Below are 14,526 nucleotides of genomic sequence, written 5' to 3'. Positions count from 1 at the left end.
AAGAGTTTGTTTTAAAAATATATTTTAGAATATAAACACTTTAGTAATTAGTAATGCCAATAGTAATTACCAATATATTTCTGCTGTAAAAACACAGGGGTATATTTATTGCAGTTTGGTCACTTCAAAGTATGAGTCCTTGTTCATTCTGTGTTTCCACTGTGTTGTCCACCACCTGTACATATATACATAGTCAAGAGAAGGCAGTTACAGGACTTCATCCTAACAAAATTGAAAAGTGCAAAAAATAAGAAAAGAAAGAACTGATGCTCATGATCTGACGAATATTGATTTATTCATTGTTTTGAATAGTCATCCTATTCATTAGGACTGACTTCAATGATATGTGTTGAGCCATTGGTGGTGGTGTTGGGCCATTCTTTTTGCCATTTGGGTTGCCAATGGGCACACCTATCTGTTGGTTCATAAATCAAAAAGACACAATGCCAACCTTTGTCCAGCTGAGTCACATTTATTGGGATTGCATGGAGCATCTGAGATCACATCAGGCACAAACTAATATATGTGTCATATTATCATTTCTGACACCTAAATGGATGCGCTTTTGTAATAATCCTTAGTCTTTTTCGGTGTGCTTCTCAGCATGAGAAAGAGACTCTATCTTAGGAAAATATCTGCACATTCGCTGCCTTATCAGTGTGAGAGACAGATCAGATAAAAAAAAAGTTGGTTAAAAAACGCATTACTTTTCACCACATTAGCCTCAAGTGCTCCTCACCACGGTATAGGTGTTGCTTGCACATGCAAAGGGTATGGCCTGCCCATTTAGGGTTTTTTTCTGGTCATCACTTCATTTGTGCTGGGGCTGGGGTAGAGAGCGGCAGGAGTGGGCGTGGTAGAAAGTGCAGGACCCTTTGCTGCAAGGTTCTGTATAAATAGAGGGCCAGGTCTGACATAAAGCCATCAGATTGCCTACACCAGCTCAGCAGCCGTATCTGAAAAACAGCAAGATGAAGCCCACCTCCCTGATCTTCAGTGCTCTGCTTCTCTCTGCACTGTGTGCCCTGGTGTTTTCTGAGAGTGAGTTACCATTTAGTCCTCTCTTTCTCTTTCCTGACTCTTTTTCTCTCTCACCATCTTCATCATAATGTATGCAGTCTGGAATGAACTACCTGTGAATGCTGCCTGGATGTGTTTACACCAGCTGCATTTACATTTATTCATTTCGCAGATGCTTTTATGCAAAGTGAGTACATGGGAGGTAGAGTGCAACACAAGCAAAATCCATATAGGGAGTCAACAATATTAGAAGTGCTGCATGACCAAGTTTCAGACAATGTACAAGCTAGCTGGTAGAGACACGGGTGCATTAAGCTATTAAATTTGATTTTTTTTTTTGTAAAGGAATACAAAGTTCAGGACATAAGACAATTGCTTTAGGTGGTAGTGTTTCAGCTTATCAGGTGAGTGCAGAAGAGCTGTGTCTTCAGATGTTTCTTGAAGAAGGTATGAGAGGGTTTATCCATCACCACCTTACAGCATGAAGCACATTCAGTAAAATGCAGTCTGGGAGCTTACAGCACTATGTCATAAGCACACATACTCAGATCTGGAAAGGTGGTGTGCTGGAAAGGAGGTGATGTGGGCAAATCCCTACAATTTAATTTTGTTTTTTATTTTTTCAGTCTTGTTTTGACTTTATTTTTGTTAATCTTGTATTTTTAATAAAAAAAAAAAATAAAATCCTGAAACTGTTTCAATGGTGGCTTGATTGGCAGACCATGGTATCGAGAGAGTGAGCTGCTTCTTGAGGTAGCAGCAAAAGCACTGTCTTTGAAGCAACACTGTGTGGCACACTGAGAGGGTGGCAGTGTAGCATAGTGGTTAAGGAGCAGGACTCTAAACTAAACGGTTTCTGGTTTAATTCCCTGCTGGGGCACTGCTGTTGTACCCTTGGGCAACGTACTTAACCCACAATTGCTTCAGGAACCAGCTGTATGAATGGATAACTTTGTAAAAAAAAAAAAAAAAAAACCTGTAACTGATGTAAGTCTGCTAAATGCCAATAATGTAATGGAATGAGGTAGTACTAGGGTGTAACCACTGTCTTTCAAGCAACGCTGCATTACACACACTGTAGTTTCAAACACTCATACTTACAAATTTTCTGCATTCACCTGCCTTAATTTCCAAGTAGATCACCCAGATTTATTTATTCCACAGGGAATGTGGTTTCAGAGGTTTTGGTTTAAGGCTAAAGACTTTATTATAATATCTATCTCTCTATCATTCTCTCTTGTGTAAAAACTCTATTAATCAAAACATATGGCATGTTTGCAGACAGCCATGGTCCGGGGGAATGCTGCTTTAGCTTCGTACAGAAGATCAGATATGAATCTGCAATGATCAGCTACAAGAATACACACCCAAGCTGTTCTCTCAAGGCTGTGATGTAAGTCATTTCTTGTTGACTTCTTGCTCTCTTAAAACATGCTATCATCCTACAAGTAGAAACGGATTCGTGTATCGTTCAACCGTTGTTTTTCCCCAAATTGTTTTATAAATTAAAGTTAAAATGTTAATTTTAAACTCTGTATTTTAGGATGTACAATTGCAGTACTTTTAAAGCTGTGAAAAGAATAAAGAATAGCATTTTTAATTCCTTTATAAATGTATCCCTCACTATCTCTATTACAGATTTACCAGGAGAGATGGAGCAAAGCTGTGTGTTGATCCATCTAAAGAGTGGGTGCAGCACATCATCGAAGGTCTTGAAATGGGACCCACAAAAAATGAATAAGCATCTAAGAATAGCGCCCCCTAGGGGTTGGCTTATATCTGGAGCAGGCAGTCCTTCATGCTCAGATGCAAATCGTAAAATTTTTCTCTCACGCTTATAATGCTACACTGTTAGCATCCTGGTTCTTCATGATATTTCATTTTCAGTTTTTAGAGTAGGAACAGATGTCTTTTTTCAGCCATACAAGAAAATAAATGTTGCTGTAGCTGACGTTGTGTAAATGCAGTGAAGACAAACAATCAATCGCTCATGTTTAGAATGAATACGTATGTTAATGCTCCACATGTACTGATATCAATGTTGTGTTAATCAGAACATGTTCTACAATATTACATTTATCATTAAGAAGAATGTTAACAGCTGTGCAAGCTTATAAATTTTGAATGTATTTTAAAATATATGTGAATTTAATAAAGATGTAATCTTCAAAGTATCCCAGTGATTCTTTGGTTATTCACATTTTTATTCACCTTTTAAATAAGAATGTACATAAAAATATAACATAAAATGACATAAATGAGTTTAGAAATCTCAAAACTATAATTGGGAAACTCTAAAAATACAAAATCTGAATTTAGCAGCTTTCCATATAGTATGCATTACATTTTTATTCAGTTCAATTACTGCCATTTAATTAATCTGGCACACAAGTAGTCATGGGCATATGCACAGAGTTGTTCTCATAGTTTCATAAAGAGTATAAATTTCATAAGTCATAATGCATTGCAAACAGACATTTTCATTTTATATATGTTCCATTTGCCATTTCAGGTTGCTCAAAAGGAAACCTACCAGTTGACACTTATCAAAATTCAATAAAGCAAGTATTTGACCAAATAAATTATATTTATTGGGATGCCAGAGAGAATCTGAGATCAGACCAGGTACTAAATAACATATGTGTTGTATTACCTTTTCTGACACCTAAATGGATGCACTTTTGTAATAATCCTTAGTCTTTTTCAGTGTGCTTCTCAGCATGAGGAAGAGACTCTATCTTAGGCTAATGTCTGCACATTTGCTGCCTTATCAATGTGAGAGACAGATCAGATAAATAAGCTGTTTAAAAAAAATCATAACTTTCAACCAAATAAACCACAAATGCTCCTCACCACAGTAAAGACATATCTTATGCATGCAAAGGGCATGGTCTGCTCACTCTGGTTATCATTTTTTTCTGGTCATGATTTCATTTGAGCTGTGGCTGGCAGGAAGGGGCAGGAGTGGGCGTGGAAGAAAGTGTGGGATCCATCACTGCAGGGTCTCACATATGAAGAACCCATACCCACTCAGCAGCTTTACCTGAAAACAGCGAGATGAAACTCACCTCCCTGATCATCAGTACTCTGCTTCTCTCTGTCCTGTGTGCCCTGATGTCTTCTCAGAGTAAGTTAACATGAATTGATGAACATGATTTATTTTTAATAAAAAAAAATCTAAACACGTGTCAATGGCGGCTGGAGTTAGTGCAGTCATGTGTACTTTCACACATTCTGCACACATTTATTTTGTGCATTCAGCTTATCTTAGTTTACAGGTAGGTCAGCCAGATTTATTTATTCCACAGGCAATGTGGTTTCAGAGGTTTTGGTTTAAGGCTAAAGACTTTATTATAATATCTATCTCTCATTCTCTATTGTATAAAAACTTAATTCATTAAAAGCATATGATGTGTTTGCAGACAGCCATGGTTCAGATGAATGCTGCTTTGACTATGTAACGAAAATCAAATATGAATCTGCAATGATCAGCTACAAGAATACACATCCAAGCTGTTCTCTAAAGGCTGTGATGTAAGTCATTTCTTGTTGATTTCTTGCTCTCTTAAAACATGCTCTAATTCTACATGTACAGAAAGATTTATATGTATATAACTTTCAACCACTGTTTTTCACCAAATTGTTAAGTTACAGTTTTAATATTAAGATATGTATTGTGGGACTTCTGGGTAAGAGCCTCTTCAATTCCTCAAGCAATGTATCCCTCACCTTCTCTTTTCCCATTACAGATTTACCAGAAGAGATGGAGGGAAGCTGTGTGCTGATCCATCTAAAGAGTGGGTGCAGCGCATCATGGAAGGTCTTGAAATGGGAAAAGTTACTGACGATACTGAAGCACTCCCTGATTATACGTGGAAAAGGAAGACACACATGCTCAGATGCAACATTTAGTTTACCTCTCATATTTACAGTACTACAGTATTCACCTAGGAGCCTGGTTCTTCATAGCCTTTCATTTTCATTTGTAGAAGAAGAATAGATATCTCTTTTAGCTGTACAAGGAAATCAAAACTTGCTGCAGCTGAGCTGTTGTGTGTGTAACACACATGTAATCCATGTTTTTTTGAAAGTACACAGTACTGTGCGTGTTTTAGCCTGGAATCGTTCCACTGTAGATGTAAAAATACTGTGCAAAAATCAGGTGACTGTTATTACTTACAAAGACGTTTCTTCAAAAATAAAGTAAACCATAAATACATCATTCATTGCAAATAAATCCACTGGATAAAAATGGACAAAATAAATAATAAAACGGTTATGGTAAAGATTACATATTCACAACTATATAATATTAATCCATCATTAAAAGGGACAAAGAGCCATGGCGGTTCGATTGGATTCCATTCATGGTAAAGTTTGAAAAGTGTTACTTGTCTTCCCCAAGAAGATCTACAGATGTCACTGTTCTTCCACATACCTAGAACATTTCATCTAACACAAAGTGCGCCAGAGTCTCTTATTAGTTGCATGATATGTTATTTCTATATATCACCTGTGGAGCTATATTATCTATAAATCTCTCCTTTGATTATACTGATCAATGGCTATTAAAGATATTAAAGTGACATAATACAATTCATGACTGATGGATAACTGGACTGCATATCAGTCTTGTGTCAAAAATAATATGCATTTGTTATATTTACATGGTCAGTTCAGCAGATGTACTCATCCAGGGTAACTTACACTTGCTGATGTAATTAATCTGAAGGACTGTTCAAGGGTGCAGGGGTCCTAAACATGATATGTCCAAAACATTGTGAATTCTAAATTCATGTGCATATCTGTTTTTTTCATTATCAGATCTGTTTTTGAGATGGGAAGCTCCTGTATATCTGTGTACACACAGACCTGCTTGTTTGCTGCTCTTTGTAGGAAAAGAGGTCCCTTATGCTCAGCCCTAGTAAGCGATATCTTGTTTTTTGGGAAACATGAGTATCTCTGTTTTGTGGTTTTGCTGTTATTTAATGTGGTTTCATTCACTTGTGTCCACGTCTATATATTCTACAAAAGTCATTTTTGCTGCTACTATTGTGTTTGATTCTGTGGTGTACATGTGGTGACATATTAGCTCTCTGAGTTTCTCTGGATAAACTTATAATAACACTAATGGTAATATGTAAAATATAAGCTCAATTTGGCCTCCACATCAGGCTTTCATATACAGAAGAGATCGCCTGGTTAATGCAAAATTTATACAAGCATTTCAACTGCAATTTTCAACTGCTGTTGTGAAATAACACTATATGGTAGACATTGGTAAAAGGTATATTTGCACAGTGAACACAGCAGTGTGAAATAAAAACATTCTTTCTGACCAAATTAGGTCTTAGTCTGAATATGAGTTTGTTGCATACACATTTCAATAGATCCTCACAAGTGCTTTTCATGTTTGTATCTGGAGTTAGAGGTTTGAAATAAAAATGTCAGCTGTGCTTTACAAAAATGACTCTTCATTAAAAGAATATATGCATAGTAAATGAATAAAAGCCTGTTAATAAACCATTAAACTGTAGCCAGACTGCCTATTTGCATTCAAAACAAAATTCTAAATAATCTAAAATTACACATTTCAGCTTGAATGCTAAAAATTATATCGTATAAAAAATAAACATCAGAACAAGAACAGTGGGCTACAATAATACTCTGCACCATAGCCTCCTCTGTAGCCTTCAGCTTTATAGGTGAAATAAAGTGTTGATTACCAGATCATCTAGTGAAACTGTATTGAGCATCATACTTATATCAACCACATCTGTTTGAACCAGGAAGCCCCTGGCCGTACATCTGTGTGCACATAGTGCTAGCTACTTGTTTCCCTCTGGCAGAAGTGACTGTAATTTTCCACTCTTGCGAAACACCCTACACCTCCCATGCTTGATGTTAAGACCAAGCATTTTATTTAATGAAAGCTCAGGGTTTGGTCTTAACTTTTAAATGAAGAGCGTATATCCTACAGTAGATTTCAGAATTAAGGTTTTTTATACTTACTATATTCTAAATTTGTAAAAACATATTTCATGACTGAAAATTTATTTTACTTCGTTAAAGTGTGTACTTGGTTTGTCGATTTACATTGGTAGGTTAACAGGAAATGTTGACAACAAACTGGCCAAGAAACTCACACAGTAATAGCAGTGGTGAATTTGATGTGAAGATGTGAATTTTCAGAGGTGCTGCTGTCAATGAGAGTATAGGGGTGCAGCTCTTTGGCTTTGAGTCCTTGCCGTGGGCTGAGGTTGTTGATCCCCCATTGAACATCATACACAGGAACAGAAAAGAGGAGGAGATGAGGTAGGGAAGTATTCTGTTAAAATACAATATTAAAGAGTTTGTTTTCTAGATGTCTTTTATAATGTGAACATCTTGGCAATGTATTTATTGCAGTTTGGCCACTTCAAAGTATGAGTCCTTTTTCATTTGGTGTTTCCATTATTTTGTCCACCAACTTCATGCCAATAGAAGGCAGTTACAAGACTTCATCTTAATAAGATTGAAAAGAAGTGCAAAAAATAAGAAAAGAAAGAACTGATGCTCATGATCTGACTAATATTGATTTGTTCATTGTTTTGAATAGTCATCCTATTCATTAGGACTGACTTCAATGATATGTGTTGAGCCATTGGTGGTGGTGTTGGGCCATTCTTTTGCCATTTGGGTTGCCAATGGGCACACCTATCTGTTGGTTCATAAATTAAAAAGACACAACGCCAACCTTTGTCCAGCTGAGTCGCATTTATTGGGACTGCATGGAGCATCTGACACTTAAATAAGAACTAAAATTTGTATTTTATTACCATTTCTGACACCTGCATAGGCACACTCTTGTAAAAACACTGAGGTTTTGGGGTGCGTCTTGGAAAAGAGACTATCTTAGGAAAATATATGCACCTTCATTTGCCTTATCAATGTAAGAGGCAGATCAGATAAAAAAGTTGGTTAAAAACGCATTACTTTTCACCACATTAGCTTCAAGTGCTCCTCACCACGGTATAGGCGTTGCTTGCACATGCAAAGGGCATGGCCTGCCCATTTAGGGGTTTTTTTCTGGTTTTCTGGGCGTGGTAGAAAGTGCAGGACCCTTTGCTGCAAGGTTCTGTATAAATAGAGGGCCAGGTCTGACATAAAGCCATCAGATTGCCTACACCAGCTCAGCAGCCATATCTGAAAAACAGCAAGATGAAGCCCACCTCCCTGATCATCAGTGCTCTGCTTCTCTCTGCCCTGTGTGCCCTGGTGTTTTCTCAGTGTAAGTTACCATTTAGTCCTCTCTTTTTCTTTCCTGACTCTTTTTCTCTCTCACCATCTTCATCATAATGTATGCAGGCTTGCTTTAACTTCATTTTTGTTAACCTCATATTTTTAATAAAAAATAATAAAATCCTGAACCTGTGTCAATGCTGGCTTGAGTTAGCAGACAATGGTATTCAGAGAGTGAGCTGGTTCTTCAGGTAGCAGCAAAAGCACTGTCTTTGAAGCAACGCTGTGTGGCACATTGAGCGAGTAAGCTAAGACTTGAAGGTGGGGGCGTAACCACTGTCTTTCATGCAACACTGCATTACGCACACACTGTAGCGTCAAACATTCCTACCTACAAATTTTGTGCATTCAGCTTATCTTGGTTTACAGGTAGGTCAGCCAGATTTATTTATTCCACAGGCAATGTGGTTTCAGAGGTTTTGGTTTAAGGCTAAAGACTTTATTATAATATCTATCTCTCATTCTCTATTGTATAAAAACTTAATTCATTAAAAGCATATGATGTGTTTGCAGACAGCCATGGTCCAGATGAATGCTGCTTTGACTATGTAACGAAAATCAAATATGAATCTGCAATGATCAGCTACAAGAATACACATCCAAGCTGTTCTCTAAAGGCTGTGATGTAAGTCATTTCTTGTTGACTTCTTGCTCTCTTTAAAAATGCTCTAATTCTACATGTACAGAAGGATTTATATGTATATAACTTTCAACCACTGTTTTTCACCAAATTGTTAAGTTACAATTTTAATATTAAGATATGTATTGTGGGACTTCTGGGGAATAGCCTCTTCAATTCCTCAAGCAATGTATCCCTCACCTTCGCTTTTCCCATTACAGATTTACCAGAAGAGATGGAGCAAAGCTGTGTGCTGATCCATCTAAAGAGTGGGTGCAGCGCATCATGAAAGGTCTTGAAATGGGAAAAAATTAGCATCTAAGAATGGCGCCCCCTAGGGGTTGGCTTCTGGAGCAGGCAGTCCTTCATGCTCAGATGCTAATCGTAAAATGTTTCTCTCACGCTTATAATGCTACACTTTTAGGATCTCCGTTCTTCATGATATTTCATTTTCAGTTTTTAGAGTAGGAACAGATGTCTTTTTTCAGCCATACAAGAAAATCAACGTTGCTGTAGCTGACGTTGTGTAAATGCAGTGAAGACAAACAATCCATCGCTCATGTTTAGAATGAATACGTATGTTAATGCTCCACATGTATTGATATCAATGTTGTGTTAATCAGAACATGTTCTACAATATTACATTTATCATTAAGAAGAATGTTAACAGCTGTACAAGCTTATAAATTTTGAATGTATTTTAAAATATATGTGAATTTAATAAAGATGTAATCTTCAAAGTATCCCAGTGATTCTTTGGTTATTATCCTTTTAAATAAACTTCATTAAAATGCTTTCAGAAATGGCTTTAGAAATTTCAAAACTATGATTGGGATGCAGTAAGCAAGATATTATAACAAAAATAGGAAGCTTTCCATATCGTACGGATTGCATTTTTATGCAATTCAATTAATGCTATTTAATTGATTTGACACACTAGAAACCATGGGCAAACACAAACAGATAATTTCATAAATAGCATTAATTTCATAAATATTTCATAAATAATGTGAGTGTGGAGAGGCAGGCCAACTTTTGTGGAGTTGCCCAGTTAAGGATGAACAAAATGCCACTGTTTTGTCCATGGGTGTGGGGCCTACACAACCCGTGCAATCTGACATCCTGCTGGGCTCAACAAGACAGTGCCCCCCAACCCCCCCGATTCCAGTACAGGTTAATGGTCTAGACACCACAGCCCTCCCTGAGCAACACAGCTGGTGGTCAGCTACAAGAAAACAAATTCAGGCTGAATGCAATATGGTGTAATGTAAACCATTTCTTATTGACTTCTTGTTCTCTTAATCTGTTTCCCTATTTGTATTAATGCCAAACAGCATATGAAATAAGACGTACACAGAAGCAGTTCTGTATCTTTTTTTTTTTAGATAAAATTAAATTGCAATATTTCACAATTTAAGTGGTCCTTGCATTTTTTCCACAATTTAAGTGGTATTTGTGAGAATAAGAGCACTTAGTTCATGGCGATGATCACTGTAATCTGAGTGCTGTTTTACAATATGCCTGTTGAGCTACTGTTCATTTTGAATTCAGAATTGTCTCTATGTTCAGCATTGATAAGAGATATCTTTGTGTTTATTTCACTATTATGAATATTTGTCATGTTTTGGGGTCGTGCCTTTAATACCCTCTCATTCACTTCCATTTACTATGTATTTACTTCTACAATACACATTTCAGCTTTCTGCTCTGTCACTGTATTGGTTTTGTTTCTGCTCTACAGAGTAGGAATGTCTCATCACATTGTGAAGGGCCATAAGGAAAACGTGAAGAATATAGTTCTATCTAAAGCCATTGTGCAACTGTAAGGACTGTCTGGAACTTGCACTGTTTTTGAAGAAACATGAAGAGTCCATAACATTCAAGCCATAATTATTTCATGCTTTTGTAAACGATGAGTTCTGTGTATTTAATTTTTTTCGTCTGGTATGAGAAGTGGGTTGTTGTTGTGGGCTAGTTCAGATTAATTTGAGCATTATGCTGATGTCAAGACAGGTTTGTTTTAAATTCCTAGTAAGCTAGGGTTGTGTTCATGATTTTGAGTCAGGTGTCCTTCCATTTTATATAATTTCTTTACAAAGTACATAACATTTGGGGTTTATTTCTACTGGTTCTTGGCTCTAAACACCCTCTCAATCAGATGTGTTAAGACATCACAGCATAAAGTGACTAGGACCCCTGTTAAAGAAGAATGCAGTGCAATGTGACTCTTGTTTGTCTCTGGCTATTAAAATTGACGTATCTCTGCAAAGAAATCAGATCATACAAGGTTGGGATAGAACAAAGACAATACTGAGTCATAAGTGTCACAATCAGACAGTAGGAGTCATTGCATAACATGCCATATTGTATTAAACGCCGTCACACAGGTAGGTGCAGGAGAAAGTTAGAGGATATAGTAAATGTGTCTGATGAAATAGTATGAATGTCCAGACCTAGTTGAATGAAGATGCAGTCTGAATGGCTGATTTTCCAGTCCGCGGCCAAAAATGGTTAGTGATCCAGCAGTTCCGACTGATGTGGGGTGCTAATTCCACCACTTGGGGGCGACAGAGAATAGATGTGACATTCAATGGTACATGTAGAAGGACAATAGGCAGTAATGGACTGATGTAGACAGATTCAGACACTAATTTTAATGACAAATATTGCAAAAATTGATGGGAAGAAACTGCTTCTCATGAAACAGGTTTATTTAAAACACAAAATCTTTCAATAAACAGCATCTTTGAACATATAATGTAACTGTATTCAGGGATTCAGCATTTTATTCAAGAGCTGTCAACTGTCAGCCCATGTGTGATACGTGTGATTTGCTTTCCAAATGATTTATATACTTTTATATACATTTTATACATGAATTTCTATATAATCAAAGTGCAAAGGTTTACTATTGATGTGTATAAAGACGTACTTATATTGGCTTGGAATCTGAAGAAGGGATTGCACTGAACTAAACTGAGATAAACCAGCTCTGTCCACAACTATAAAACTCCCATTTACCACTTCCTTTCCATGTCAGCTGTTCACAGCATCCCTCCTCCACCTCAACTCCCCCTTTTGTTTCTCTTTTTATGGTATCCACACAGGGATGAGCAACCTTGGCCCACGGCCAGGTGCAATCTCTTCATCAGACTCAAGGCCCAATGAAAGTATTGCTCTAACTATATTACATGCATCCTTCATGCTTGGATGGTATGGAAATGTATATGTACTGAACTGCTATTTGGACGTAAACAAGAATAGTGGTGAAGATGGGTTGGCAAAGGGATTCTGTGACCAGCTGACAAACAGCTGAAACATGTTCGGGTTATAAACAGGCTGAGGAACAGTACATGCCATGGGAAAAATAATTTTATGGGTATTTAGAGAACAAAAAATCTGGCTCTATAGATAACTAGGCGCCAAGAAACCTTTGGAGTTCTTAAGAGACAACCATACCAGAAATTCAATTGCCCTAATAACTAGTTTCCTCCTCAATATGATATATAGCGGTCCATGTAACTGAGACAGTAATGACCCAGCGCTACACACAGACAATAGGTAGTTTCGAGCTGGTGTCAGACTGAGCATGAGCAGGGGCTTATATGACGTTCGCTTTCGCTGACAGATGGGCAAAATAAATTAGCATCTTGGAATCACAAGGAGACGAGAGATTTTAATTGCAGGCAGATCCTTTGTGCGCTCTGAGGAAAAGCAGGGCTTAACGTTCCGACAGCTCGCAGACAGAGCATGCCAGCACTGTAGCTACAGAGGAACAGGGGGCTCTTTGGACCCGAAAGCCTATTTTTAGAAACCTCAGTGGAAGCTGGGGGCTTCATTATTCCCATTCTCACTTTTCATTATGTCTCACACTAGAGACAAAGCCCGTGTCAAAGCTAGCATGTTTGGGTCTTACAAAGCCATCCAATTAAACATCATTATTCACCATTTCAGAAGAAACGTTGAGAGCAATTGGACCCCATATTAGTTTTTTTGACAGCATCTATATCAGCCCACTTGTTTAGAAAGCACCTTTATTTTGGTGCATGTGTACAAAATAGTATGCTTGGGTATGGCAGTCAACTTTTATTATGTCTGAAAGATTTAGGAAGAAAAAAACCTCAAGCAACATCTTACAGAACATAGACCAAGACATGCTGAGGAGATAACATCCAACAGTGATAAATGGCTTTGCTCTTTTGCACTCTCACTATGGCATTTGTAGCTGACTTCCCTTTTGCGTGGCTTTTGTGTAACGCACATGTATATTTTAATGTCAGTGATGGGAAATAGGGCAGGGATGTGAAAGAGCAGGCCAACCAGAGCTTTATCTGCAAAGTGCGTAGCAATATTTGCTCCAAAACCTCAGCTCTCAAACTGAACTCAATGGAAGCTGCCATTATGTCTTTAACATTATGGATTAATTTTTTAATTCTATGAACAACATTAACTTTTTGCATTGTACAACTTCTGCATTAGACTTAAGTGCCTCCTTTCAAACACAACAACATTAGTGGGATTTCTGAGACATACTCTTCAGAAATAATCTCATTTGCCTGTGACACCAAGCTCAATCAACTTAATAGGGGATTGCAGTTGTACAATAAGGCAGAATGCTGCAACAGGGAGAGACTCATGTCAAACTGGCAGGCATAGTGGCACATGAAATATATTAAGTATTCTTACAGGAAACATTTGATTAGATTTTAATGTAGGAAGGATGTTGCATTGCAAATGGGATAAACCAATTCATATACTGTACATGCACCCTTTGTTCTAGAAATTGAAAGTGAATTTGAGCACCTTTAACATTAAATTACTTTTTTAGCCTATAGTAGAAATTTCTTCCTTGGTCCTACTGTGCTACTCAATGTGTGAGTCCCTGGGATCACACCTTACTGGCTAAACTAATGTGTGTAGCATTTGATATCCCTGAGACCATGACAGAGACCTGGTAATTTTGCTAATTAGGCAAGATAGGAATAAGTAGTGCAATTAACTCTCTGAATGGCATGGCACAGAGGTCCATGTCGGTACACATGAAAAGGAAATTGGAAGAAAAAGGGAAATGCTTGAGAGTGTTTTGCTTTTAACCTGGTTAAATCGATAATGCGTCAATGGAGAAAAAAATAGGAAATTGAATCTGTGCACTTAAGAAATGACCACTTGATGTGATTTTAAGTGGAAGAGCTGTTACCTTATTTCTTACTTAATTTCAGGGACAGGCTCCCACTGAAACAGCAGAGGAAAGAGAAATATACAAAGAATTACCTTAGGTTTGCCATAAATCATGCAGTCATGCACATCTCCCTCATGTAAGCCAGCAAACTGTAGAAAATGGCACCTGAATCAGATGATGCTAGTCATCTTCATGCAGAGACAGCTTCAGAGACAGCTGAGATATACAGTATATAGCCAAAATCAGCACACTAAAAAGAAATGACATAAATTACAGCAACGTGATTTTTGGTCAGTTAGAGAGAATTATGTGTGGTACTGCAAATAGTAGTACTAAGTCTACTATTGTGACTATTACTTCAACAACTGTTGCTACAAATTATATTAATTATGATGACATCATCATCAACATCATCATCACAATTATT

The 14,526-nt window shown here is 37.3% G+C and overlaps 2 protein-coding genes across 2 annotated transcripts; both read left to right on the top strand.

The window, feature by feature from the left end:
• Window positions 1–942: 942 nt before the first annotated feature.
• LOC118791779 (C-C motif chemokine 4-like) lies at window positions 943–3,036 on the top strand. Its single transcript, XM_036549207.1, has 3 exons — window positions 943–1,041; window positions 2,302–2,413; window positions 2,659–3,036. The coding sequence occupies exons 1-3, from the start codon at window positions 972–974 to the stop codon at window positions 2,759–2,761; spliced, it is 285 nt and encodes a 94-aa protein (XP_036405100.1). The 5' UTR covers window positions 943–971; the 3' UTR covers window positions 2,762–3,036.
• A 5,184-nt stretch (window positions 3,037–8,220) lies between these two features.
• LOC118792417 (C-C motif chemokine 3-like) lies at window positions 8,221–9,235 on the top strand. Its single transcript, XM_036550258.1, has 3 exons — window positions 8,221–8,290; window positions 8,797–8,926; window positions 9,142–9,235. The coding sequence occupies exons 1-3, from the start codon at window positions 8,221–8,223 to the stop codon at window positions 9,233–9,235; spliced, it is 294 nt and encodes a 97-aa protein (XP_036406151.1).
• Window positions 9,236–14,526: the final 5,291 nt, after the last annotated feature.

The sequence above is a fragment of the Megalops cyprinoides genome, chromosome 17, assembly GCF_013368585.1.
Source record: "Megalops cyprinoides isolate fMegCyp1 chromosome 17, fMegCyp1.pri, whole genome shotgun sequence".
NCBI lineage: Eukaryota > Metazoa > Chordata > Actinopteri > Elopiformes > Megalopidae > Megalops > Megalops cyprinoides.
This window is presented reverse-complemented; position numbering and strand designations above follow the sequence as displayed.